Raw genomic sequence first — 27,927 nt, 5'->3', positions numbered from 1 at the left:
CTATCCAAAACGGTTAATGAGAACTTTTGAGAGAGAAATAAAGAGAATAGGCTGACAAAGTAGAAGCTGTAAAACGGGAACAACAGGGGACTTGGAGAGCGTTCCCACTTTCCATTCTTGTTTTCTGCATTTCTCACTGCTTTGTGAATGATGCTAGCTCTCGTTAAGCAATCCTGCATGTCTTTAACTCGAACCATACCATGTCCGAGCTGTCATGTCTCCCCCTTCCTGCTCTAAACTGGTCTCTGGAGTTTATTATAATGCACTGTAGCTCTCCAGATGCCTTGCAGGTGTAACAGGTGGTACAAAGCAACTTTTACTATTTCCCTGAATGTCCTCAGTCTACTTCTGCCACTTGGCTGACGGAGGAACAGCTGCTATTAAGAAGGAAAATAAGTGTCGTAAAGATTAAAACAAATGGAAAGGTAATGGTGACAGAGAAGGGGAAAGCATGGATGAGTCACTCCAAGGGGTTTTTGGAAAGGTTTAGCAGGTTTTTTTTGTTTTGTTTCTGTTTTATATCCTTTGAGCCTGAAGTGGGCAGCGCTACAAAATCAAACATTAAGCTAAAACCTTCAAAGCAGGCTCCAAATTATACCTTATCATGAGGAGCCACAGAAAGCAAGAATTTCTAGGAAGTTTCTGTCCTCTCATGCATTCTCCATCCTACCGAAGACATCTAAGAGATGCTTCCCTTGTTGTTGAGATAAATAAAACAGATTGGATCTAAGTGTGTTAGTGTTAGGCAGAGAGAAATGCCAAAGTGAATGGATCATCAGGTCCAGATGAGAACAGTTCTCTTACACAGTCCAAGAGGCATGACCGCTTTCAGATGGGAGACTGGACTTTTTGAAGCTTAGCAGCTTACTGCAGGCTTGAACTGAGCTGAACTGGGCTTGTTTCTGATTACGCAGAGTTTAGGCGGAGGAAGCATCCTTGTGTCTGCTCCCCAGAACAATACGAGAGCTGATATTTATCCTCACATGCGTCGTCGTATGTTCTCCTCTGCACAGCCGGACTCTCTGCAGAAACAAATCCATGCTTGAATCAACCCTGGCAGCTGATTGTGCAACTCTCTTAAGTTTGAACTTTGTGTCAGACTTTTTATATAACTCTTGTATTTATTTTGAAGCTTTTTAAAAAAAGTCCAGCCACACCTTTCCTTTTCAAAAGGCGTATCGGCCCTAACAAACCAGCAACCCAGAAGAAATTAAGTTGGCCCATCAACTTTGTCTGATAAAAAACAGCCACTTGTCCTACGCTTTGCTTGGTAGAGAGGTTTCTGGACCTGCGATTATTGAGAAACTGGAGACGTGGACTCTGTTGAAGTTTTAAACTTTATTGGATCTGATTTTATCCAATCGCTAACGTTTGACCGTGACATTCGTAATGCACCAGTTTCTGAAGCTTACCAGAAATTGCCCGCGCTGTAAACAACCGTCCTCCACCGCAAGGAAAGAAGTGGCAGTCTGAACGAGGCGGCTGTTAATGTAAACTCAATATTTGGATGCATGGCCAACACGAACTGAACGGCTTTGTTCACTTCCTCCGCTGCCGCTGCTAAAACTACAGCCAAACTACAGCGCAGAAAATCTACGGCATTGTTCGCCAACTTCTCCTTTTGTTTGCTGATTGGCTGAGGTGAAATGCGTCCTGAGAAATCAAACTCAGTGGGAGAAATCCCAATCGGACCACTGAAGGGAAATGAGAATTGAGTGGTCCGTGTAGGAAGGCAATAGCCAGGCTATGATTCACTGTGCATGCAGAGAATTTCAATCTCACTTAGGACTCACCTGACTGATTATTCTTTTCTGTTCATGCCACCATTTGACTTTTTTCTCTTATCACTGAATCGAAAAGCACCATGGTGTTGCGGTTATATTGAAATCTTTCAGATTGATGTTCATGATCAGAAACCTTTAAAACAGGTTGTAACCACTATCCGCTGATCTCTGCGCCACATCAGTGACATCATATTTTTTTTCTTACGCAAACACGATATTTAACATCCTTCACCAGGACCAGAGCCACTGATTTATTGGCCTGCAGGGATTAAGACAATGAATTTTTAAATCCTCAAAGATTTAAGACGCGGCATATTGTTTGGACTTGAAGCCTAGTTGGAACGGTGATGCTCCCGTCTTATCTTTTCTTGGATAATGATCAATAATGAATGTATGATGTGTTGGGATTAAAGACACAAGAGGTCAAATGACTTCATGCTACTCCCTCTGTGATAACAAAGAGCAGAGTACGGTCACAGTGAGGTTCTCGATGTGATTGCATAAAACTCATAACATTTGGTTCTAATGTAAAGCCAAGACTTAATCTGTCGGGGAGTCTTATCATTTTTCTTTCTTTCTGTGTTTCTTCAGATACTGAGCCGCCAAAGCTCCAGTGTCCTGCAGACATTGTTGCAGAGACGGATGAACGGCGCGGGACCGCCAACGTCAGCTGGAACGTCCCTACCGCCGTCGACAACTCCAACGAAGAGGTTGAAATTATAACCACAGATGGACAGGAGCAACCTTAAAATGTTTCCCTGCTCCTTTAACTTTCTCTTCCGTCTGCAGGTGGTGGTGCAGGTGAAACCAGTCTACAATCCCCCTCAGCTGCTACCCATCGGAAAGGAAACGATCACCTACGTCGCAACTGACCGCACCGGGAACCAGGCCAACTGCTCCCTCACGGTCACTGTAATCGGTGAGCTCATCCCAAAAACAGTCAATACTGCTTGTGTGGTCCTGGTGTAACTTCACTGGTGCATTTAATTACAACAAGGGAGAAGGTGGGACGTTCACATGGTTTTTATCGGCACCTGGAATAAAATGAATAGCGTTCTTTAATTGGTTCAAAATTTCAAAAATGCTGGATTTTTGTAAAAATGTTGTTCAGGATTTTCTTGTTTCAGAGATATTTTAGATTTTAATTGGATACCAAAACAAGGACATTTTGTAATAACTTTTCACTTTATTAGATTAAGGGACAATAATCATATTTTTGCAACTTCTCCCTTCTTGTTTTGTTCAGCCTCATTAATAGTTAAATTACTTTCTATGTCCAAAGTTTTGTAATGTATAAAAAAAATGTGTGAGAGACAGAAATTCTCCCAGAATGCGGGCAAAAGTTGTAAACGAGGGATAAATTTGAACAAGGGAGACAAAACTCAGGTGTCATTTCATGAGTGAAAACCCAGATTATAGATAAACCCAAAATTATTCATATGTCTCACAGACATATTGGTTGGAAACTATGCACGACGATGATTCATGTTTTGCAATGAGCTCAAAGTATTTGTGTTTAGAAAGGTCTCCATGTCATTACCCTAATCTTTAGCTCTCCTCACAGATTCTCTACACTCGAAAATGTTATTACTTCCAATCACAAAAAGTTTAACTCGGAACATATTTTTAAATCTGCACATGTCAAGAGTAATACGTTACTTTGTACGTAGCTGGGTAAGTTGTTGGGATTTTTCTGAGTGAGGACGTTGTACAGCAGCGTGGAGGCTGAGTAAACCAGCACTCGACCCGGGCTCTGTGGTGAGTCCAGTCTGACTGTAATTCACCACAGTGGTAAATGACGACTTGTCAGAAAAACTGTAATTTTAAAATTCAGACAGATGCTGTAATTTCTGCTCTGGTCTCTCTAGCGTTGTTATCCACACAAGCGGGCACCAACCCTCCCTTTTCTTCCAACAACTGGGTCACCAGGATGCTTCAAGTCATTGGCTGAAAGTCTCTCTTCTCTTTACATCGACTCCATTCAACCTGTTTAAATCCATCCAGCCACTGCCTTTTGCCCTTTGACCTTTGCCAGGGTTTATTCTGTAGTAGCTCCACTGTTCAGCCCCTTCTTACGTCTATATACGCTAATTTTTATTAGAACAATTTTCTGTCTTATTATTTTTTTGGCTAATTGTCTTCAGTAATCATGGACGTGGAGGAACATTGAAGACAGCAGTTGTTAATTTAATTTAATTTAATAAACCAATCTGTGGATTTTACTGACAGAGGCCACTTAAAAATATAAAAAAGAAACAAAGCAAGGCGTGGGCAAACTTTGTCTTTCCTCACAAACAACACCCATAGTTGCCTTGATGGTCTGGCTAATCTGTTATAGTTATAGCATGAACTGGGTTGTGTCCTGCGGATGACGATGCCATTCTATTTTAGAGAGGGTGTCCCCAAAAGAGCTCTGCTTTTTTGTTTTTTTCTGCCACGTTCATGCTTTTTAAAACAATAGAATAACTGTTTTTGTTCAAGATTTACCCATTTATGGCTGTAAAGCATAAAATTTCCCCTTTAAAAAGATTGATTAGTCTCTCATACACACTGCAACATGTTTAACTCATTGCAGACTAATTTGTTTTCTTTGAAACACTGTCTTTCCTCTTTATTTCAAAGTAAAAAAAAAAAAAAAGGTGGAAATTATTGAGATGTTCTCCAGGAAGAGAGTTTATGTGCCCTAACAGGTGCCAGATATTGTTTCTGTAGAGGATGAAAAACGTGGGTCAGCCTCTCGGTAATCACTGCAGTCAGGGGGGAGAAACCTCAAGCATGGTAGCGTTGAACATTTCCATGTGTTGTTATGGCTGAGGAACGTTGCGGGTTTTTATTGGAGACATGTGTTCAACTTGTGCCCTCTGCCTTTAAAAAAGTTGGATCACGCGCAGCACTCCGTTATCAAATGTCAACTCCTCGACATCGTCTAAACCTGCTCAAGTTTTGGTCATGTTCAAAATAGATTTTTGCTCTGGTGTGATTGTGGCTCCTGGTGAGTGATTTTTGTCGCTCTATTTTCAGATACCGAGCCGCCGTTCATCGACAGGTGTAGGTCGCCCCCAGCAGTCCAGGCCACAAACGCAGAAGGAGCAGCAGCAGCTGTCGTCTGGGACGTCCCGCAGTTTTCAGATAACTCAGGTACGTCTGCTCAGCTCTTCTGTTTGTGCTTTCCTCTGCTCCGCCGACCGTCTCCGCTGATTATGGTGGAGCAGGATCTTTTCCAAAGAGTGATTGGAAAATGTGAATCAGGAAAAAGCTGCGTCTGTGAATGAAGAGTGGAGACAGTGGACATTTCTGTCTGTGTTTAGGAGAGAGAAAGAGAATAGGACGGAGGGAATTGATGAAGTGGTTACAGTGCCTGCTAATGTCGTTAATGTTGGAACAGACGGAGACGGTGGAAAGACGCAGGTGTTTTTGCAATGAAAAGCGTTATTCAGAGGGAGTGTGTCCTAATTCCATCCATTTTTCACAGTCGTTTGTATAATTAAGCGAACACACCCAGTGCTGTACTCCCTTCCTATTCTATTCTCAATTTTAAAGTTTATTTTTACATCAATGCAACTTTGTTACACAATGAGATCATAAATAATCCTCTGTAGAGGCAAAGCTTAGACTTTAGCAGAGGTGAATGGAGTTTGCAACACGTAAAAGTAGCACTACTTCAACAAGTTTTACTCAAAAGCAGAAGTAAAAAGTATTACTCAAGTAAGGACAACAAAGTATTTGGTAAAAAGGCAACTCAAGTACTGATCATTTAATACATAAAAATGACATCAATAGCAGGACCAAAATATAAGGTTGTGTGAAAATGTTATTTTAAAGATCAAAATGAAAATAATTCATAATTACGCAAACAAAATCGACCAAAAGAAACATTTTTCAACTCCAATATAAGACTTATGAAACTTTAACAAAAACTGCAGGTGTGTGTCTGATGAATGTTTGGTTAAAACTAGCTTGTTCTTCATTTAGTGAAGTTGGTCACAGTCTCCAGAAATTTTACTCAAAAGTATCAGTACTTCAAAACAAAATTACTCAAGTAAAAGTAAAAAGTACATCATTGCAAAAACACTTCTAAAATAAAATCTTTACAAGTTATTCAAGCAAATCTAACTAGTTACAGAGCATTAGAATTGGTATCAATGTGTATTTTGTTAGTTGTGACGAATAAAAAATACCAATTAAAAACATGTAAATTCAAGAGAAGAAAATTGAGAAGAGTAGTGAAATTTTAGAGAATCAAAGCACATGCTGTTTTATTCGTAGCAGACTCACTGATTCCATGATTATAAAAGCATAAACTTTTAAATCAGTGATGATTTCCTGCAGGTATTCAGTTAGGAAGACTGTACTGACCCATCCATTGTCCTCATCCACTAGCCATGCAGGGTGGGGGCTGGCTGCCTGTCTCCACTGAGCGAGAGGCAGGACACACCCACAGCTCGCCAGTCTCTAACACAGTGGTCCCCAACCCCCGGTCCATGGACCGGTACCGGTCCGTGGACCAATTGGTACCGGGCCGCGCAAGAAATAATGAAATATTTCCGTTTTATGTATTTGAGTCTGGAGAATCTTTTATTTTGAAAATCCATTAACCGGATTCTCTCGGTTACTTGCGCGCCCACATTGAGCCCACAAGCAGCAAAAATGAGTAAGAAACAGATCAGATGTCTTTGGAAAGTTTCTTTGCAAAGGAGAAAAGGCCCAGAGAAGATGCAGGAGAATGGATTTATCCCGGACCGGTAGGTGAGTCCCACATTACAAACCCGCTCTGCGTAACATGCGGCGACCGACTGCTAATGAGGCAATGAAGCTTAACTGCTTCGCCATATAGAAACCAAGTACGCTGTGCATATAAGCAACACTTCGGGTGTTATTGTCTCCCATCACTCCCAGATGGGACCGTCTTGTTGCAGAGAAACAAGCTCAGGGCTCCCGTTTGTCATTATCGGGAGTTAAAATTTTCGCGAAAGTAAAATGTTCGTTTTTGTGTCGCATCTGTATCTTATTTTGAAGGGATATGTAAACGTTACCATAGCGACCAGAGTCAGAGAGCGTTTGGGCAGTGGTCGAGAGGAGATGAGTAGAGCTTGTGAGTCTTAAGTCTGGTTTAGACAGCAAGATTTAAGAATTGTTGACCGATTCTCCAAACCTCTGTTACCACAGAGCTTATAAAAGTACAACAGGTTCGATCGGATCTCGTCTCCAGCCACACGGCAAGAGCAACACACCACACGAACCGATTCCAGTCACAAACATCCCGATTCCAGAAGAAAATCCACAAAACTCCCAACATAGCATACGGGAATTTAGAATAACCAAACACGGACGACTATGTAGAAGCAATAGTGATAGTTTGTGGACTCATTATAAGAGATAAAAGATGTAACAAAAAGAAAAGGCGGGAGCAGCCGTCGTCTTTTTTATGTAAGCATGCAGTTAAATTTGCTGCACTATGATTTGGAGGTGACTGTGTTTTTTCATAGTTAACATTTTTAACTGAATAAACATAAACATATATATTAAGGACCTTTACATATAATAATCAACATTTCCACATTTCTCCGATATCCACCAGACTCTCAGTTGCACGATATGTCAGCTGTTTGGGATTCCCCTCTGTTCTTACGTCACCGCGCTTTCTGATTGGCTACCTGTCACATTCAGCAGGTTGTATTGTCGTTCCCAGTCAGGGAAAACCCCACAGGCTGTGATAAAAAGTCCAAGACAATCCCAAATTGGGTATATTCAGGCTTTAGCGGAACACCAACACCGCCTTATCTGACGGTTTGCCTCCCTCCCCCCCACCGGGCCGCAGCAAAATGTTCCAAGTCTTGACCGGTCCGCGGTAATAAAAAGGTTGGGAACCACTGCTCTAACATATACAGTCATGGGAAATTAAAGTTCGCATTACAGTTCACACTGATATGCAAGAAGGTGTTCATGATGCTGCCATGGTAGTTAGAATCCCCTTTAACTCTTTATGATCTAAAGTTTCAAATCTCCGCCTGGATATTTTTGCTCATCTTAATTGTACGTAAATGTCCTGTGAGTAAATATATTTGCCCATTTATTCATAACTGTAACTTTCAACATCTAGCAAGTTATTTTCACAGTTTATCATCTATTAATAGGGGGGTGAAATTACCGTAATAACCCGAGATTGGCTCCTCTTTCAGAAAGCACAAAGTGTGGCAGAAACACGGTGCTGCAAATTTGGCTGGATCGTCGGCGAACCTTTCGGTCTGGAAGGGATGATATTGATCATTCTCAGAACTTGTTTTCTCTCTTTTCATTATGTTTTAGTTTTAGTCAAATCTTCTTCAATGTTTCTTTAGTTTATCAAAGTTTTTGGACATGTGAGCTTGCGTTGATGTCTGGATTTTGATCAAACCACTGCAACGTCTTAATTGTTTTCTTTTTCAGCGATTCTGTTCTGGATAATGTCTCTCTTTCATGAACCGACCTTTCACTGCTGGACATTTGACTCTAGAACACTTTGACTTACAGAGGAGTTCATGTTGGAATCAGTAACTGATGGGTTCCCAGGTTCTGAAGCTGCAAAACAAGCCCAAATCATCACTCCTGTTCCACCATGTTTCATTGTTTCTATGAGGCGTTTTTTCCAGATTGGTCTTCTCAGTGCAGTGGATGTTGTTTCAGAACTTTTACTGCAAACAAGGAGCTTTTTTCTACTCCTGGGAGGATCAGCAGCTGCTCTAAATGGTTTCAACTCGCAAACATTGTTCTCAATGACTGTGAAATTGCCTCTGCCAAAGTCTTTCTGTTTTTAGCAAAACACCTTTTCATTCTCCAAATCGGCGAACTGCATAAACTCCTGTCTTAAAGAAGTGGTTGCAGTCGCTGCTGATCAGGTTCATTAGTAGAACATGATTGAATCTTTCCCTCTTAAATATTATCGAAGCATTAAAGGTGGACTTGGTTATTTCCATGGCTGCACTGACAGTCATAAAAGTTTTTCCTTTTTCCCATGACTGTAGTTCAGACCATGTGTGCACATATTTCATAGGCCAGTCAAGCCTGATATGCTTATGTGGAAATAAAACATGTAGGAAAACAGACCTTAACAGAGCCTGTATTTGTTTTATACCTTTATCATAGCATTTTTATGTAAGCATGCAGTTAAATTTTTAACACAGAGATTACATTGAAAATTGCTCGTGTTTAAAGTAGCACCTTCTTATTGCCCTTCCTTCTCAACTCAAACTATAGAAATGCATGTAAAATATGATCACGGGAAATACTGTGCTAAACTGAGATGGTCTATGTTGGGAACACAAAGTTAAAGAAGCGTTAACCTGGGAAATGTAGCTGCAGCTACATTTTACAGCAATAAAATACCGTAAAGGTTGTCTTTTTGTGTGAAGGTTTAAAAAATTTTACCTTTGTGCTTGGAGGCGAAGGAAATATTTTTGACAGCTTTTAGGAAACAAGCCTGGTTTAACAGGATCTGGATCGAGTAGCTTGAGTGAAAACGCACAGAGCTATTGTAGAGCTAAAGGTCTTTCTGTACGAGCAGAAAGTTAACGATAAAGTAGATTTTTGTATTTCCAAGACTGTATTTTTGGTGTCCTGTTTTTATCTCTGGAGTGATTTTGACTTGCTGTTTAATTTTTCATTGTCTTGTTGGCACCACACATCTTCTAAAGATTATTCAGTGATGTAGAAGTTGTTTTTTTGTTGTGTATTTGTGTAAATCATTCATATACGACAGACCCGGTCCATGTAACTCCACTCCTCACTGGCTGGTGTCCTGCATGTTTTCTCAGCATATCCCCAGGTTCTGGATAGTCCTGGTAATAATCAATTCATTTGTTTTAGATTTTAACAATAGCAAAATCAAAACGGTTCAAATTGCACCGCGCCAGACGCTCGAAACGCATTTGCTGTGAACGTACCATAATTAGCCAATGTTGTGTCTGCTTTTTAATGTCCATGTTGAAAACTACCTGGGCTGACAGAGTTTTCCAAAGTAGCGATGGGAGACGGATCTATTTGGAAATATTTGGAGAAACTGAAGTCCCCAGTAAATTAGCTGCAGACAAGTAAAGGCAGTTATTGATGTTTGAACATCAATAACTGCTGTATAAAGTTAGACATCTCACAAGGTCAGTGTATTGAACATACCAGAGATCCTGTTAACTTAATTTCATAGCTGTGTTTCTAAAAACCGTTAGTGAGTGACAAAACGATCGGTTTCATACACGGCGCATTGAAATAAATGATCCAGATGTTCTCTTAAAACGCTGAGCGCTGGGCTGGACACCTGCTATTGTTATGACGATCTAATAAACAATCTGTTCAGACTAATCTTCCAGCAGAGCAGTGCTTGAAGGCCAGTCTAGCAAACAGACTAAATATTGGACGCTTTCTCTTGGCACTGCAGCTGTTCCAAAACGGCTTGACTTTGCTGACTCCGACTCTCTGTTTGCACATTATTGACACCAACGCGCTCTCATGAGTTAATGAGCACAGAGCCCCAAACCTCACATCCCACTCACAAACAACTCAATCAATTCCCACCTGTCAGCGGAGGTGCGCCCCCATCAAACGACCTCAGCAGCACACACACACACACGCACACGCACACTAATAACAGACTGCTACTGCTGCGGCCACTCCGGGTCCACACGACGTCAGCGCAGCGCTGCTTCGACGTCAGTGTTTTGTTTTTCCAGGCCCACACCCTGATGCCAACTCTATTTATAGTCAAGACTCGTTAGGCGCACACATACAAACACACGCACTAAAATTGAACATAAAGGGAGACTCCAGACGTGCGCCAGTCCCTCTGGAACGATATTTGCCGCCGTTAATGGAGGAGGTGGACTGGAGTCGAGCAAAAGGCAAATCCCTCACTTCTCTCAATGCGTCCTGTGTCTCTCGCTCTTACAGATGGGCTCATTGTTCTTTTCGTTCCCACAGCCCGTTTCTGGCTTGCAGACAAACCTCGAAGCATCACACACACCAGCACACAACTCCCAACACGGCGTTGTGCTTCAGCTCCTACTTTCTAACAACCTTTGTGGATTTCCATTCTTTCAGACAGAAGTAATGTATTTGTATAAAGCTCTATAGTCTACCTACAAGAGTGACTCACTACCTTCAATCTAATCCCAAGCCTGCCCTCTAGAGGACGTGAAGAAAAGCACGTTTAATAAAGAGTAATTTAATGCAGCTTCTGGTTGTGGAGTTTGGATTTTTATTTGAATGATTGATTTTTTATTTTTTTATTTTTTTTGCTCCACAGGTGGTCGCCTCACTGTGACCAGTAGCCATAAACCGGGCTCGCTTTTCCCAGTAGGAGAAACTGTGGTCCAGTACACTGCAACGGACACAGCAGGAAACAGCCGCATCTGCAACCTCACAGTAACTGTGCAAGGTGTGAATTAAAAATCAGTTTTATTCCATGGCAATTTTTTTTTTATATTCCTTTTTGAATTGCATTTCTTTAAATTAAAATTACAGTGTTGCACTACATGTTGTATATTTTAGGTAATATCTAAATATTAGCAGAAAAGCAAACATTTATGACTCTAAAAAGATAAAACGAGTGTATTTAAGGTGTTCCTTTTTTCCAGGTCTATCTGTTGAAAGTATACAAGGGCATCTCAATAAACTAGAAACTCATTAAAAATTTTAAATTATTCAGGAATCCAAGTATACATATGGTATGTGACGATATATGTATTCATTACACATACAGAGTAGATTTTATGGCGAAAATTAAATAATTTATTACACAGGACAAATAAAAAACCATTTAATAAAGAAACAATGTCCTGCTGGAAAGTGTCCATGGACTCTGAGGCGGTCCTATCCTGAGAAAACAACCCACACTGCCCCCGCTGCTCACATTTACTGATTTAAATGTTTCTTAAAATTCACCTCCAATGAGAAGCGTCTCATTTCTATTTTTTATGTTGGATTTAATGTTCTTCTTTGTCTTGTCCAGGGACCACTTGTGAGCAGCCGTACGTCCCAGTGAATGGAGAGTTCATCTGCTCTGAGGAAGAGGAGGGCATTAATTGTACTCTTCAGTGTAAAGAAGGCTACAGCTTTGCTCAAGACGCAGTGCAGAGCTACTTCTGTGCCTACAACGGCGTCTGGGAGCCAGCGTACTCTTCAGACAGACCAGACTGCTCCTGTGAGTGCAGCTCATGCTGAACTATCTGTGCATTTTACAGACTACAAATTTGTACATGAAGATATTTCTGAGGCGTCTGGAACGTTAGAAGGATGGTAAAATGATTAAATGTGCCTTGAGTAGGGTTTTGAACCTGAGTCACTGCGGCTCCAGTTTATGATCAAATTGCACTCAATGGGGTAAAATATCACATATCGCCTTTTTTCTCTCTGTTTCAGTGAACCGCATAGCTAACAACGGGTATAAACCCTTTGAGATGTTGTTTAAAGCATCTCGATGCGACGACGCAGACCTGGTCAAGTCGTTTGCTGGTCATTTTAATGCCAAACTGGGAAGCATGGTGAGAACCAGTACGCGCACACTCACAGAAATACACACACCGCACTATTAACTGCATTTTCTTTCCTCTGTAGCTTCCCTCCATTTGTAGCAGTGATGAAATCACCTGCAAGCTGGAGGTCATGTCCCAGGGTCACTGTCTGGAGTACAACTACGACTATGAGAACGGATTTTCAATCGGTAGGCGTCTGTAGATGTTCTTACTCAAAACCAAACATCTAACCTGAAGCATCATCAGTCGATTGTTGGGTTTTTTTGCCTCACAAACAGCACCAGGAGGCTGGGCCAACAGCTGGGGCTCTCAGGGCGTGCAGGACTACGCCTACTTTGAGTCGGGCTTTGCCACGGGCACCCGACAGCTCCCGAGTCGGCAGCAAGACGGCAGCGTGAGGCAGCGCTCCAAGAGGCACAGGAAGATCAGAGGTCCAACCAAAGACCACAAGATCCAAATTTATTTCAACATCACAGGTACAACAACATTCTGTGTGTTTAGGGAGACTGTAAGAGATCATTTTGAATTTGGTTGCAAAATGTGTAAGCAAAAGCAAGCGTAACATCACAGCGCATGTTAGTGTGACGGTTTTGAGCATAAACAAATCTTCTTGCTAATCATTTTGGTGCAGACCAGTGTGCACCACAGAATAGGACAGCGGAAGCTTACACACCTCCAAATTACGCAGATGTGCTGGTTCCTAAGCAATATGTATAAAGATGTTTGCATTTAAAGGTTTATTTCAAGATTTATCTGTTGCCAATGCGCTAATCTTTGGCCGTTCTCCCAGCAAGCATCCCTTTGCCTCTGTCGAGGAACGACTCAGTCGAAGTGGCCAATCAGAAGAGGCTCCTGCGAACGCTCGAGCAGCTCACCAATCGCTTGAAACGAACGCTGGCCAAACAGCCGCTGTCCAGCTACCACATCTCCTCGGAGATTATCGTTTCTGATCCCAAATCACTGGAGAGCAAAAAGGCCTCATTGTTCTGCAGGCCAGGCTCGGTGCTCAAAGGCAGAATGTGCGGTAAGCTTGAAGAAAGGGATATTCTGACTTAAATTAATTAAATTTTATGCGCACTACATTTACAGCATGACTAATAGTGCTGTGCAAGATTTATGTGTTCCAGGAAATCACTAAGTGTGAGCCTTCTTTTTGCAGTCCAATGTCCAGTGGGCACGTATTTTTCTCTGGAGCATAACGAGTGTGAAAGCTGCTGGCTGGGCTCCTACCAAGACCAGGAAGGTCAGCTGGAGTGCAAGTCCTGCCCCGAAGGAACATCTACAGCCTATCTGCACTCCCGCAGCGTCACCGAGTGCAAAGGTGTGTTTGAGGACAAACGTCAGGCTTTTCATTGTCAGTCAGCAGTTTGGCCATCAGTTAGGAGTAAAATTATTTGTTTTAAGCTTGTTCTCATAAATAAAAGTAAAGCGTTTTCTGTTTTGTTGATGGTGCGATGTGTGTGTGTCTGCAGGGCAATGCAAACCTGGTAGCCACTCGCTGAATGGACTGGAGATCTGCGAGTCCTGCCCACTGGGTCACTTCCAGCCTGGTTATGGTGCCAGGAAATGTTTAGTCTGTCCTGGTGGAACCTCCACCGTCACCAGAGGAGCAGTGGATGAGACGGAGTGTGGAGGTGAGGCAGTCTGACAATTCTGGCGCACTTTGTAGCTTCATCATCTTCAACTCTTTAGAGTTTGACTTGATTTCTGCCTTAAATATGGATGGATAAACCTGGTAATTTAGCAAATTTTATAAAACTATCCTGACAAAACGCTTTTTTAAAAATCATAAAATAAGTTTTTTATATAAACATTAGGCTTCAGTTTGGATTTGCCTCACTGAAATCTACCATCTGATCATCTTGGACATTTTTTTAATCATTCTGAATTACTTTGTTCACTCTTATTTTCCTCTTCCTCCTCCTTGCAGTTCCCTGCATGGCGGGTCATTTTTCCCGCACCGGTCTGGTTCCCTGCTACCCGTGTCCGAGGGATTACTACCAACCCGATCACGGACGCTCGTACTGCCTGTCCTGCCCCTTCTATGGGACCACCACGATAACCGGGGCGTCCAGCATACAGCACTGCTCCAGTGAGTCTTTCTGGCACAAAACAGTTTTGGTGAACAAATGACTGAACTTGACATTGTCAGGTTATGTAGGGAGTCTTTCTACCGTCTTTATTGGTAGAAGTTGAGGACCTTCAACAAAACCACATGCTTTATCTTCCTGTGTAACTACTTTAGCAGTAATCTTACGATCATTGTTCATTTGGAAGACCCATCTACGCCCACGCTTCAATTCCCAGGCTCATGTCTTGAGTGACTTCTTCAATCTAGTTTGTGATGCACACTAAAGAGCTTAAGATGTCCCTGAGAGCTTTTGCAGCTTGTAATCTCAGTTTTGTAGTAATAGCTCAAATAGGGGAGCAGCTAGAGTCTCTTAACAGCCTCAGACATCTCCCAGCATCTTCACAAAGTCTTTGGTTTTGTTCTGGAGTTGATTTTCACATTTCACACAAAAACACGTTCACTTCTGGGACACAGAACCCGTCTCCTTCCTGAACAAAACGACGAGGCACCAGACTAGTCACCCCCACTTTTCCTGATTTCTTTTGGCTTCCCCGTCTTGTCTCAAAAGGACAGGTGTGCCTCTGGTAAACTCTGATTCTGTCTTAACTTGTCAAGAACCTTCAAAGCCATGACATCATCATATTGGTGTTACCAAATTGTTTAAGATTATATCATTCTTACTGTGTGTATAGATCATAATTTTAAAAGAAAAACCAGGTAAAAGACAAATCCAGTAGATTAAAGTGGTTTTCGTGGGTTAACCGTGTCGTACAGTGTTAGGCTGACATGTGAGTTATATTAACTCTCTTCCTGAAAGAGCCAAGTTACGTCAACGTTGCTGTAAAGGAACTGCTTTGTGTCAGCCTTTCCCATGTACGACACCACTTGTGTGGTGGCTGATCTGTCTCTTGACGGCTCAATCCAATTGGAAACAGGATTACTAAGCAGGATCAGGGGACGTGGTAATAATAAGGTTTTTATTGCTGTGAAGCAATAGAAAATAAACCACATTGCATGCCTAAGTGCAAAAATGAACAGTGGTTACAGCAAAGCGCCAGTTATGAATTTAAACACAGACCTTTTTCCTGGCTTGTCTGCCAGTCTTCCAGCTAATGGCAAGTTTTTTTTTATGACGGTTTTGTAGTTTTTTGCATTAATTTGACAGCATGTAGCGAGGAGGAGTTGATCACAGACGGCAAATACGGGGGCGACTTGCAGTAAATTGGGCATTGACTTTTGGCCCCACTTCAGTTAGTTTTATTGCCCTCCACCAAAATCTGAAACCTCCCACTGAGGCTCTTTTTTTTTTTTTTCTACAGACTTCTCTCTGCTTACAATTTACGTTCTCTGGGTGTCGTTGTCAGGTTTTAGCTCAAGCTTTCTCGCTAAGGAGGAGAGCGTAACTCCTGCTCCAGAAGTGGAGGTCGTCGAGGACTACCAAGTCAGCAGTCAGGTGATTATTGATTATGGTCTTGCCATTGTGAAATGAAAACATTGAGGACATTTTGTTTTTCGTCCATTCCTGTCATGTCTTAAAAATCCTCTTGGAAAGCATTAAATTTAGTCTCAGTTGCCACCTCTTCCTGTAGAGCTTAAAACCTGCTTTACTCTTAAGAATAAATTATATTTTCAAACTTTAGAAATATGTTGTGTATCATTGCAAAACACAAAATCTAACCAAATATCTTCCATCAGTTACATAAAAGATTATTTGACAGGGTGTGCATAAGACCGATATCACACGATCATAAACATGACATCACACCTTCATGAATGTTAATGTCGTGAAGTGTCATTTGGTAAATAATGACACCTATAATGCAAAGTTGGCCATTTTAATGGACTTTGTATTAAAAGTGTCATGATTTACCGTGTGACATTTCATGACAACAGTGGAAAACATTCATAAAGACTTCTTTAGGTGCATGACAGGTTGTTATATCACTGTTATGACGGTGTCATGTCAGTCTTATGCACAAATGTCAAATAAAGTGTTACCTTTTGTCTAGCTTGTAATGCAGATGTCTTGGAGGACTTGAAATAGACAAAACTAACTTACAAGTAACTTTTCAGCAAAATATAGGAGCTTGTTTGAAGTGAAATAATCTGCCAGTGGAACAAGACATTTTTCCCATATTATAAGTTAAAATATCTTGTTCCACTGGCAGATTACTAGCACCTCTAGATCGGCTCTGTACCAATTATCCTCAGGTGGTCAAATACTTTGCCACTGAATTTATCATACTTATTAGAACTTGTCTGAAAAATAAATGGCAATTGAGAAACAGCTAGAACCATAAATATTCCTTTAAATTAAATAATTTCTTCAGGTTTTCCATGAGTGCTTCCTGAATCCCTGTCAAAACAAGGGGACATGCGAGGAGGTCGGAGCGGGATACGTCTGCACATGCATGCCTGGATTCACAGGTAAGTAAATAAATCCCTCTCATCAGATAACAGATGTCGCCGCTGTACGCCACCGCTATACGCCACCGCTATGACGCCGCTGACGTTTCTCCCTCAGGTGCAAAGTGTGAGGTCGACATAAACGAGTGTGACTCCGCCCCTTGCCAGAACGGAGGCCTGTGTAGGGACGGGATGGGGGACTTCCAGTGTCAGTGCAAACCTGGCTTTTTAGGTATCGACACTGTCAATTTGTTGCTACGAAACAATTAAGAAAAAGCCTTCACTGATACTTTGAAGGTTATGAAAGGCTTTCTGTTTGTCTGATTTAGGCTCCCTGTGTGAGGGCGAGGTGAACGAGTGCCTCTCCTCCCCATGTCTAAACGAAGGGCTGTGTGTGGACGAGGTCAATAGGTTCTCCTGCAGCTGTACTGAGGGCTTCACAGGTTGGTCCTAAACAGGCATTAAATCAGCTGGACTTCACTTCCAGTTCATAGTAACGTTTATATTTCTGCTAAAAATCTTTTTCAGTTTTAACAAACGAAAGCTGCACTTTTCTGTTCATCAATCTGAACTAATTCATATCTGGTGTCGGTGACAGTTTTTGATCCATGAGCAAATTTAAAAAGTGAGGACGCACCATATGATGTGAACACTAGCACGTTTTCTGATGTTTGTATGCATTTGTAGTTAATAAGGAGTTGGCTCCCCAAACTCGCTGTTGATAACAGGGAGCCTGTTTTATGCCCTTTGTGTGAAAATGCACTGCATTTTATCGAATTTAGAGCATGTGTGTTAAACTCAAGGCTCAGGGGCCAAATCCGGTCCGCCGTAGCTTCCTAGGTGACCCTTTAAACTCCGGAGACACATGAGAAGAGGCTTCAAGATAACAGTTAAAGATTATTTTAAAAATCAAATCAAAGCAGCTTTTATCAGCACACTGCCAAATTACATCAAATAGATTCTCCAGTTTCTTGTCATTCTGTGATTTTATCTTATTTTTTTTAAATGTAAAAACAGCAGATTTTTGCTTTTTTTTTTTTTTTTTTCCCGTAATTCATAATTGTGGCTTTATTTCCAATTTTGGTCAAAAACATTGGGCTTAACGATGCCAACGCCGGCCTGTAGGTGGCAGGATTTCTTATTTCTATTACTTTGCAGACTCAGCTGGACATAATGTCTGTGATCGATGTGGAAAATAACAAATAGTCACACTTACTTACTCAGACATAAGAGCAAATATTATAGAATTCCATGCAAATATTTCTAAATTTGCACCACAAAATCTTAGATTTTTATTGCAGAAAAATAAAAATAATATTTGCCAGGGACTGATCATATTTAATTTTAAGAAGAACTAATAAAAAGCAGAGACAGTTATTTATTAATATTTTAGGAGTTTGTTTTATCAACACATTCAGACACTAGTGGCCCTGGAGAACGGTCACGATCTTAAAATAAAAACAAGTTTAACTCTCCTGACATAGAGGAGCTTCCTAACATCACTGTTGAATTTCCACAGGCTCTCTCTGCGAGCTTGAAATCAACGAGTGTCTGTCCAGCCCGTGTCTGAACGGAGGAGTGTGTGAAGACTTGACGGGAGACTACAGCTGCAACTGCGCCATTGGATTCTCCGGGGATCGGTGCGAGATCAACATCGACGAATGCTACAGCTCCCCTTGTCTCAACGGAGGCTCCTGCGTGGATGACGTCAATAGCTTCAGGTAAAAAAAAAAAGAAAAAAAAAGGTCATGATCGTAGCTCAATGCTTGCACGCATCTGTGCTTAGAAAAACTAAGAAGGACCAGAGTTTTAAAAACTGTTGTACGTCCTTGTCGCCCGTCCAGATGTGAGTGTGTGGAGGGCTTTCGAGGTCGGCTGTGCGAGGTGGACGTGGACGAGTGCAACCCAAACCCCTGCGTGAACGGAGCCAGCTGCTTTGACGGTCTGGGCTCCTACAGCTGCCGCTGCCTCCCTGGGTTCAACGGATCCAGGTGTGAGACAGGTACTACTGTATAGGACAGATGCCACAACACCTTGGCAACTGAGGGAAACCCAACATGACACGTTTAAAGGGCATAGTTGATCAAATTTACTCTTTTTTTCAGTTCTGTTTAGGTTTTTATTTCATTGCATTTTTATTTTTTTACATGTTGAAAGTTTTAAAACATGCTCAGCTGATTTTTGGGAAAAATAACATTATTTAATTTTATTTATCTACTTATCTAATTTAAATATTGAAAAGCTGATTGTGATTTATTTGATACTATATCAGTTGTGCTTGCTATTGTTTTTCTGCTTTAGAGCTTAATTTCATCATGCATTTCTCTTTACTATCGAATGGGATTCATATTGAACACAGAAATGGTTTGCTTATTATTTTCTGGCATGTCCTCAGAGATGTCCTCCGCCTTCAACCTGGACTTTGAGGTGTCCGGTATCCATGGTTACGTGATGATGGACGGAGTGATGCCGGCGCTGACAGAAATCACCTGCTCCTTTTGGATGAAGTCGACAGACGTCACCAACTACGGCACCCCGGTTTCCTACGCCGTAGAAGGCAGTGACAATGCTTTCCTGCTGATCGACTACAACGGGTCAGGAACGCAGAACCATCTGGAAAAAGCATCAGTTTAAACTTCCTGTTTAACTGTTGTTGTTTTTTTTATCCCCGTCTGATTTGACGGTAGGTGGGTGCTTTATGTGAACGGTAAGGAGCGGATCACCGACTGCCCCGCTGTGAACACGGGTCAGTGGTACCACATCGGTGTTTCTTGGAGGAGCTGGGATGGCGACTGGAGGATTTACATCAACGGGAAGCCCTCAGATGGAGGCAAAGGCCTGTCAGTCGGCACCACTATCCCAGGTGTAGTGCTATCCTCAGCCTGGACTCTTTCCTCAAACGCGTTTTATTTTCTGGGTAGATGTTTGTGGGTTTTACCGTAAAGTCGTTAACCCCGGTGCTGCTCGTGTTCTGCAGGCGGCGGGGCTCTTGTTTTGGGTCAGGACCAAGACCAGAGAGGCGAGGGCTTCAACCCCGTCGAGTCTTTCGTCGGCTCCATCAGTCAGCTCAACATCTGGGATCGAGTTCTCACTCCACAACAGGTAAACGCCAGACTTTCTCTCTTCACAGTCAACGTTGTGACACAAATGGATTAAAGTACCAAAGATGCCGTTTTGTGTTTCTAACTTTGAATTACATGCAATTGAATCTGTTTTTTGTTTTTTTGTGAACAAACAGATCAAAGTTCTGGCCAGCAGCTGTCCAGCTTCCCATGTGACCCACAGAGGAAACGTCCTGGCTTGGCCCGACTTTCTCAGTGGTGTGGCAGGCCGAGTCAAAGTTAACCTCAACAGTATTTTCTGTGCTGGTAGGAGAGATTTATCAAGTAGTTGCAGGACTTTAGGAGAGCTTCATTATGCCTGGTGGTGAGGTACAATGGGTTTATGTTTCTCCAGACTGCCCTAAGTTGGAAAGCGCCGTGTCCCACCTGCATGCTTCCAGTGTGGAGGTGAGCCCCGGTTCTCAGGTGCACCTGTCCTGTGATCCTGGCTTTTACCTGGTGGGGGAGCCGGTGCTGCAGTGCCAGAACAAAGGGGAGTGGAGCCATCCGCTTCCGAGCTGTGAAAGTAAGGCCCAAAACCTCTGCTTCTGATTGCAAATGGTTAATTTAAGACTGGAAAAGCTAGAAAAATGCACAAATGATAAACGGAACTTAAAACATTAATTCTAGTAAATATATTAGCACATTAATTTTTTAGTTTCACGCTTTGATTACACTCTTTGTTGGTTTTAGAACTCTTTCATTTGCTCACATAATCCTAACATTATATTAGCTTCCAGCTAAGAATTTGCCACTGAACTCGTATATTTCTTTCTCTATGTGTGTTGCAGGAGTGTCGTGCCGATCTCCTCGCCCACTGGAGAACGGCTTGTACCAGGGTTCGGATTTCCAAGCGGGCAGCTCCGTGGTCTACCAGTGCAACGTCGGCTTTTACCTGCTGGGAGACGCCAAGGTGCACTGCAGCAACAGCGGCCAGTGGGGAGGACATCCACCCGCCTGTCTGGGTAAAAAGACACAACGCTCATCTGACGCTGGCAGCAAAACTGCAAAACGACAAAATGTCCGACTCATTCTGCCCGTCTCTACATGCGTGTTGAGTTCAGATGTGGACGAGTGTGCGCTGGGGTCTGACTGCGATGATCACGCCAGCTGCCAGAACACGGAGGGCTCGTACTCCTGCGCCTGCATTCACCCGTACACCGGAGATGGCAAGAACTGCACAGGTACGACGACGCTGTGGTTTCCGTTCTTAATATTAGCAGATGAGTTATGATGCCAGAAGATCAGGAGATAACCTTGAGTCGTGCTTAAAACTTAAATAAAAATTCGTAAACTCTGTGATTGTCTGTTTTCAGAGCCAGTGAAGTGCCAGAATCCCGGGTCTCCAGAGTTTGGTCACAGAGACGGCAGCAGCAGCAGCTTCCTGGTGGGCAGCACTGTGGCGTTTGGCTGTGACGGTGGCTATGAGCTGATGGGTTCTTCACGACTCCTCTGCCTGGAGTCAGGAACCTGGGACCATCCTGTCCCTTACTGCAGAGGTGAGAGCTGCAGGTTTTTAAACCATTGACATTTTTCCTCTCACTTCAAATAAGTCAACATTACTTAAGTTAAGCTTGAGATTATTATATGATTTTTATTACCAACATGTATCTTCTAACCGGAAGTAATATTAGTGTATTGGACTGAAGATTAAAAAGGTAAATAATGAATGTGGAGTTTATTTATTAAAAATACCAGGGCAAACCAGTAAATCACTGATCAACAGTTAAATAAAGGGCTTAGTGGCTGTAATACCTGTAAAGATTATTAAGAAAGGTATAAAAATTGTAGTTTACAAAGTGAAAATATTAAAAAATAGCTTGTATTGTTTAAATTGATGCTTGTTCTACATTGTTTTATCTTTTGAGAAATACCCATTATATTCCCCGAGAACATAATGGGGCTTGACTTGAATGAAAAATAACTTTAGACATAAATCTACGAGGGTTGATGAATAATTTTGTCCTTCACTGTACATAAGCTATACAGGTAAATAGTTTCATATCTATTTTAATTTCATACCACGAGAAAGGGGAGCCATTTCCTCCTTAAACTAGGAAAATCTCACTTTGTGAAGCTTATGGATGCATCAGTAGCTCATAAAATGAAAGAGAAACCATGAACTTATTCAAGCAGGAATTCAAGTACAGCAATGATTGAAAAAATGAGGCTCTTATCTATGATCTCACGCTGCAGTACATCTATTGTCTTTACAGAAAATCTGCTCTGGGAACAACAATACACTTTTATCATGTCCAATAACAATGGGGAACTGTTGTACAAAATTACTGAATATTTCAGAGTACAAGTATGTGGTTTCACTCGCAAATTATGTCTTCTAGATGCAGACACAGATTTTAGATCAAAGCCTCAAATTAAGTAGTAGTAATAAAATCCAAACATAATCTCCCTTTATTTTATATTTTCTGCACTGACTCACATGCAGCAAGTTTGTTGTGGGTTCAAATTTGAGTTTTCTTCACATTTTAACACAGATTTTTGATCTTTTAAATTTAAATACAATTGTTCTGTTTCAGTGCCTTCCTCAGTTATAAAACAGGCACATTTATAGTTTGATGATACAGATCTGTCAACCCTGAATTCTACAGTTTACATCTGTAATTGTGTGGAAATTGGATATGTGACACACTTCAGGATATAGAAACATATATTTCTAGATTTATTGTGATATTACAGATACGCAGCAACAGATTCACAGACTGTGTTATTTGAGTTGCATGAATGGTGGATTACATAATCAGCTCTCTTCCTGTCCTCTTTCCCGGCCACTGCAGCGTCTCCATCTTGGCTCGACGCCACAGCGTTACTCACAGGAAGTGCCTGTCTGACGTATTCGGCCCATTTAGTCTTTTTGCTGTCATGCTGACCACGGTTTTTTTTTTTAAAGGCACATATTACTCACAATATATGGTTTTGACTGCTTCACATTAGCTGCTGGGGTTTTTTTTATCTTTGAATAATAATATTAACAAACAACGTTTCTATTTGTGACTAGGCACGTTAAAGCCATGTTTATGAGAGGAAACAAATGAGCTCCACCCTGAATTGAAGCAGCTCGTCTCTTTAAGATGTTTACAGTGAATGGAAAATGTTGCGGTGCATAAATGATGCAAGGCGTCTTGGAGACGACTAATCTAATCAAAAATCGATTGTGCGAGGCTCAGACATCTTAACATAAAAGTTGCAATTATAAAAGCATAAAAACAAGCAGGTAATAATTTTCCCCATCTTCTCTCTGCAGCTCTCTCCTGCCCGACTCCAAGAGTCCCTGAAAACTCTGTCATGACAGGAAACAACTTTACGTTTGGAAGCAAGGTGACTTTCAGGTACCACGTGCATCATACTGCGTGTCACTGTGACAAACATTAATCCAACAAAGGAGCTTACATTTTGCAGAAAAGGAAAATAGTTTTGTCGTTTGTTGCCCTTCAGCTGCAAAAACGGCTTCCTGCCTCAGATGCCCTACGAGTTCCACTGTCTCTCGACTCTGAGGTGGAGCGGGGCACCACCTATCTGCTACCCGGTGACTTGCGGGGGCCCGCCAACGGTGGAGCATGCAAGCTATGTCCTCGACACAAACACCTACCTCTCTACTGTTAAATACACCTGTGTTGAGGGATACAGGTATGGATGAATTACAGATGATGACGTCTCTTTTACTGCAGTAAATTACCTCGTTAAACAAGTGTCCATACTAAGTACTATGTTGTTGCAAAGACCACAGGGCTCCATGGAAGTGGTTTGTGAAGCGACAGGCGAGTGGAGCCGGCCCATTCCTCGCTGTGTGAGCATCCTTTGCAACGAGCCGCCGGCACTTAAAGACGCGGTGATTGTTGGAGAAAACTATGAAGTGGGAAATAAAGTTCACTACGTCTGCAAAGAAGGGTAAACGTGGATCTGCTACATCAAATCAAAACTTGATTAGCTCAAAAAATGACTGAATTGACATTAACCAGAGCTACAATGGAGTAATTTAAACTCTTCACCGAGTTATTTACTTTAATCCACACTTTAGAGTAAAACAAAGCACATATTCTTGCATTAGAATTGTCTAGTCAAAGTCTCGACAACAATGCAAATAATCTAATATTCTCATGGATCTTTTCATATGCTTTCCATGCAGTCTGACTGAGCCTAAGCTGTTCTGTAAATCAAAATGGCAGCCATTTGATGTTCTAAGTTCAAAGAAGCATCCCTCAAAATATCTGTAAATACAACAAAAGTTAGTTCTGCAAATTCTAAAAAATTGTAAAAAAAAAAAAAAAAATTCTACATTCTAAATTCCAATTGCATGAACTTGAAACATGACAAAATCGTCAAATATTCAGAGGATATAAATCCTTTCAAGTGTAAGAAGAAATAAAAGTCTATACATTCCTTTATGCTCTGCTCTGTAGGTACACTCTGATTGGCCCAGAAACCAGGGAATGTCTCCCCACTGGCCAATGGACTGAAGGCTTTCTGCAGTGTGTCCCTCGCTCTTGTGGCCCACCCCCTGCTGTCGACCACGCTGTGCCCCACGAGACCCACAAGCTGTTCGGAGACACGGCCAGCTACTACTGCACAGATGGATACACGGCCAGCAACAACTCCAAGATGGTGTGCAACGCTCAGGGAGTGTGGGTGCCCCCTGACGGCTTGGAGGCCCCTCGCTGCATCGCAAACTTTTGCCTACGCCCACCTGAGGTTTCCCACGCGATTTTGGATTCAGTCAACAAACCCAAATATGCCAGCAACACTGAAGTGAGCTACAAATGTGAAGAGGGCTTCATGCTAAATATCACCGCCACGCTCCGATGCTTGTTAGGAGGCACGTGGGAGCCTTCGCCATTTGAGATTGGTTGCGTGCCGGTGAGGTGCTCCAAACCAGAGAGCATCGATCGAGGGTACGTGAGAGGAACCAACTACAGCTTTGGAGCAGTGGTGGCGTACAGCTGTGAGACGGGGTACCTGATTCGAGGGGAGAAGAGGAGAATCTGCAAGGCTAATGGAGAGTGGGGAGGGAATCTGCCCACTTGTGTTCCTGTGTCCTGTTCCTCCCCGCCTGTACTGCTAAATGGATACGTCTACGTTAGTACAAAAAAGAAAAAAATACAGACTACACTTTTGAATTTGTTTTTGTTTGCTATATTTACGGATGTTTGTGTTTCCTTTCTTTTAGGTCAGAACTCGATACACTTTCAATAACAAGGTGACTTATGCCTGTAATGCCGGCTACAAACTGGTGGGTGGGCCAGAGAGAGTCTGTCAAGCCAACCGACAGTGGTCCAACAACGACCCACCCACCTGTGTCCTTTTGACCTGCGATCCTCCTCCTGCTGTGATCCACGGACACTACAAGGGCTCCACCTTCCGTGTGGGCAGCAAGGTGGACTATTTCTGCGACGAGGGCTATGAGCTTGGAGGGAATCCCGTCTCCACCTGCCTCAAGAACGGAAAGTGGGATCAGCCCAATCCTCCGCGCTGCTCTCCTGTCAAGTGTCCGGAGCCGCATCTAGAGGAGAGCCACCTGGTCCTGAAGAGCCTGTACTCTGAGTCTGGAACTGTGGAGTTGTCCTGTGAGGATGGCTATATTCTGGAGGGCGCCAACGTTCTTCGATGCACTCCATCTCAGGAGTGGAACGACACGTTTCCGGTGTGCAAGGAGGTGTTTTGTGGACCTCCGCCTGAGGTGACTTTTGGTGCTCCAAACAATACCTCTCATTCTTTCCCTTTTGGCTCGGTGATCACCTACACATGCATAGGAGGCTTTACTTTCAGAAAAGAAGACTCTGTGTCTTGTCTAGCCAGCTCCCGGTGGAGTGCTCCTTATCCAGAGTGCATCCCTGTTGAATGTCCTCAGCCTGTGGAGATATCTAATGGATTTGTTGACGTCCAGGGTCTGATGTACCTCAGTAAAGCTCTGTATAGCTGTAGGACTGGATATAATTTAGTGGGAGACTCCACTGTTCTTTGTGGAGACAGAGGTGCATGGATTGGTGGGGTTCCATCGTGTCGCCCTGTAGAATGCTCCATCCCTAAACAGATAGCCAGTGGGAAAGTGGTTTACACAAAGCTCCAGTATGGTCACAGCGCCACCTACTCCTGCCACCGTGGTTTCCGGCTCCGCGGCCCAGAGACTCTGAAGTGCTTGGCTGATGGGGAGTGGGACTCAGAACCCCCTGAATGCACGCAGATATCCTGCACTCTTCCCCAACCAATCGAAAATGGTTTTGTGGAGGGTCAGGATCACAGTTTCGGCGTAACTATTTTCTACAGCTGTTTCCCAGGGTTCCAGCTTGTTGGCCAGGATCATCTAACCTGTGAGGAGACGGGCTGGTCTAGTTCTGTTCCTATGTGTGTACCCTCCGACTGTGGACTCCCTCCTCACATTGACTTTGGAGATTACGTCAGGGTGACAGAGTCTGACACTGCTCCAAAAGACACCGTTCCAGCTTCCCTCTTGGACTTGAACTTTCTTCATGGGACACTGATTAAGTATCGCTGTCATCGAGGTTACAACATCAGCCGCCACACCAGGCTGGTGTGTCAGGAAGATGGGGGCTGGAACGGAACGGCGCCATCGTGTGTCCCAACAGAGTGCGAATTACCACCCAGTCCACAGCATGGCTCCATAAATGTGACTTATGCTCCTGTTGACAGTGTGGTCAGCTACTCTTGTAAGGAAGGTTATGAGCTGGTGGGAGAGCCTGTAAGACGGTGTGATTCTGGTCGACTTTGGACCGGTGACGAGCCAGTGTGTCGACCTGTATCCTGTGGCGATCCCGGTGCCGTTGCTAACTGTTTGACTCATGGGAGGGATTTTGTGTACCCTGAAGTACTGCACTTCGAGTGTCATCCTGGATTTGTCCTAAAGGGGACGGACACCATCGCCTGCCAGGCAGATGGAAACTGGAATGGTCAAACGCCACGCTGCGAACCAGTGTCCTGCGGTGCCCCAACAGTACCTAGTGACCTCACTGTCCAAGGGAAAGAGTACACCTATAATAAGGAAATTGAACTGAGGTGTCAGCCTGGTTTTATCTTAAAAGGAACATCTAAAAGTGTTTGCCAGGCTGATGGTACCTGGAGCCAGGCGTACCGTTCCTGTGTTCCAGCTCATTGTGGGAGGCCGTCTCCTATACCCCACGGCCGTGTGCTAGGGTCAGAGACGGGTTTCAACAGCAAACTGAAGTATGAATGTGATGAAGGATACAAGCTTACTGGAGATCCTACAGTTGTTTGTCAGTCAGATGGACTGTGGGACAAACCCCCACCGCGTTGTGACATCGTTAGCTGCGACCCACCTGAGGACATCAGTCACGGCTTTGTGAACGGCTCAGGGTTCAGCTACAACAACGTAGTGGAGTACGTCTGTTTCGAAGGATACGAGGTAGTCGGCGATCCCGTCCTGCGGTGCTCAACTCGGGGACTCTGGGTGGGCTCTGTTCCCCAGTGCCAACCTTGTGCCTGTTCCCCGCCTGAGGTACGGTTTGGGACGGTCACAGGCCCTGGCCGAGCCTGCGGCGACCGAGTTCAGTTCAGCTGTGATCAGGGCTACAAACTGCTGGGTCCCTCTGAGGCAGTGTGCGAGAAGGGAGGCGTGTGGAGCCCCGGGGTGCCAGTGTGTGGCAGGGGGAGATGCAGCGTTGCCCCGCCTGTAGTTCCCAATGCAGTACTACAGGGCGGCACAACCGGCTTTCCAGAAACGGTCACCTACATGTGTCGTCCCGGCTACCTACTGAAAGGATCCTCGGTCCTCTCCTGTGGAAGAGATGGCAGATGGGGGGAACCCAGAATCCGCTGTGAGCCTGTGAACTGTGGAAAACCGCCTGCAGTAGCCCATGGTCAAGTGGTGGGAGACGTCTTTACCTTCCCCAACCAGGTCACATACAGGTAAATGCTCACCCTACTTCTGCAATATGTATTAAAATCTTTTGTGATACTCATCAAAACATCGTCTCGTTTTATGAGCCGGATGTTTTGTCATACTCCTAGTAGGTAACTGTCTCACCTCTGTTTTTTCTAATTTGATGTCAGACATAGTCTGTCTTATTTCATATTTC

General features: G+C 43.1%; 1 protein-coding gene across 3 annotated transcripts in view; it reads left to right on the top strand.

The window, feature by feature from the left end:
- Window positions 1-27,927, top strand: part of svep1 (sushi, von Willebrand factor type A, EGF and pentraxin domain containing 1) — a 98,024-nt gene that overhangs the window by 60,697 nt on the left and 9,400 nt on the right. For all 3 annotated transcript variants that reach the window (XM_008427984.1, XM_008427983.2, XM_008427982.2), the window contains 31 exons: window positions 2,376-2,494; window positions 2,574-2,703; window positions 4,806-4,922; window positions 11,056-11,187; window positions 11,761-11,952; window positions 12,171-12,292; window positions 12,366-12,471; window positions 12,562-12,759; window positions 13,074-13,307; window positions 13,443-13,604; window positions 13,756-13,917; window positions 14,214-14,375; window positions 15,719-15,807; window positions 16,685-16,781; window positions 16,879-16,992; window positions 17,090-17,203; window positions 18,280-18,481; window positions 18,605-18,762; window positions 19,156-19,354; window positions 19,448-19,623; window positions 19,738-19,862; window positions 19,999-20,128; window positions 20,217-20,387; window positions 20,653-20,826; window positions 20,926-21,045; window positions 21,178-21,360; window positions 23,124-23,208; window positions 23,315-23,506; window positions 23,600-23,767; window positions 24,280-24,952; window positions 25,044-27,757. In XM_008427984.1, coding sequence (XP_008426206.1) covers window positions 2,376-2,494; window positions 2,574-2,703; window positions 4,806-4,922; window positions 11,056-11,187; window positions 11,761-11,952; window positions 12,171-12,292; window positions 12,366-12,471; window positions 12,562-12,759; window positions 13,074-13,307; window positions 13,443-13,604; window positions 13,756-13,917; window positions 14,214-14,375; window positions 15,719-15,807; window positions 16,685-16,781; window positions 16,879-16,992; window positions 17,090-17,203; window positions 18,280-18,481; window positions 18,605-18,762; window positions 19,156-19,354; window positions 19,448-19,623; window positions 19,738-19,862; window positions 19,999-20,128; window positions 20,217-20,387; window positions 20,653-20,826; window positions 20,926-21,045; window positions 21,178-21,360; window positions 23,124-23,208; window positions 23,315-23,506; window positions 23,600-23,767; window positions 24,280-24,952; window positions 25,044-27,757 — 7,720 coding nt within the window. The remainder of the gene's footprint in view (window positions 1-2,375; window positions 2,495-2,573; window positions 2,704-4,805; window positions 4,923-11,055; window positions 11,188-11,760; window positions 11,953-12,170; window positions 12,293-12,365; window positions 12,472-12,561; window positions 12,760-13,073; window positions 13,308-13,442; window positions 13,605-13,755; window positions 13,918-14,213; window positions 14,376-15,718; window positions 15,808-16,684; window positions 16,782-16,878; window positions 16,993-17,089; window positions 17,204-18,279; window positions 18,482-18,604; window positions 18,763-19,155; window positions 19,355-19,447; window positions 19,624-19,737; window positions 19,863-19,998; window positions 20,129-20,216; window positions 20,388-20,652; window positions 20,827-20,925; window positions 21,046-21,177; window positions 21,361-23,123; window positions 23,209-23,314; window positions 23,507-23,599; window positions 23,768-24,279; window positions 24,953-25,043; window positions 27,758-27,927) is intronic.

Source organism: Poecilia reticulata, linkage group LG14 (genome assembly GCF_000633615.1).
Source record: "Poecilia reticulata strain Guanapo linkage group LG14, Guppy_female_1.0+MT, whole genome shotgun sequence".
Lineage (NCBI taxonomy): Eukaryota > Metazoa > Chordata > Actinopteri > Cyprinodontiformes > Poeciliidae > Poecilia > Poecilia reticulata.
This window is presented reverse-complemented; position numbering and strand designations above follow the sequence as displayed.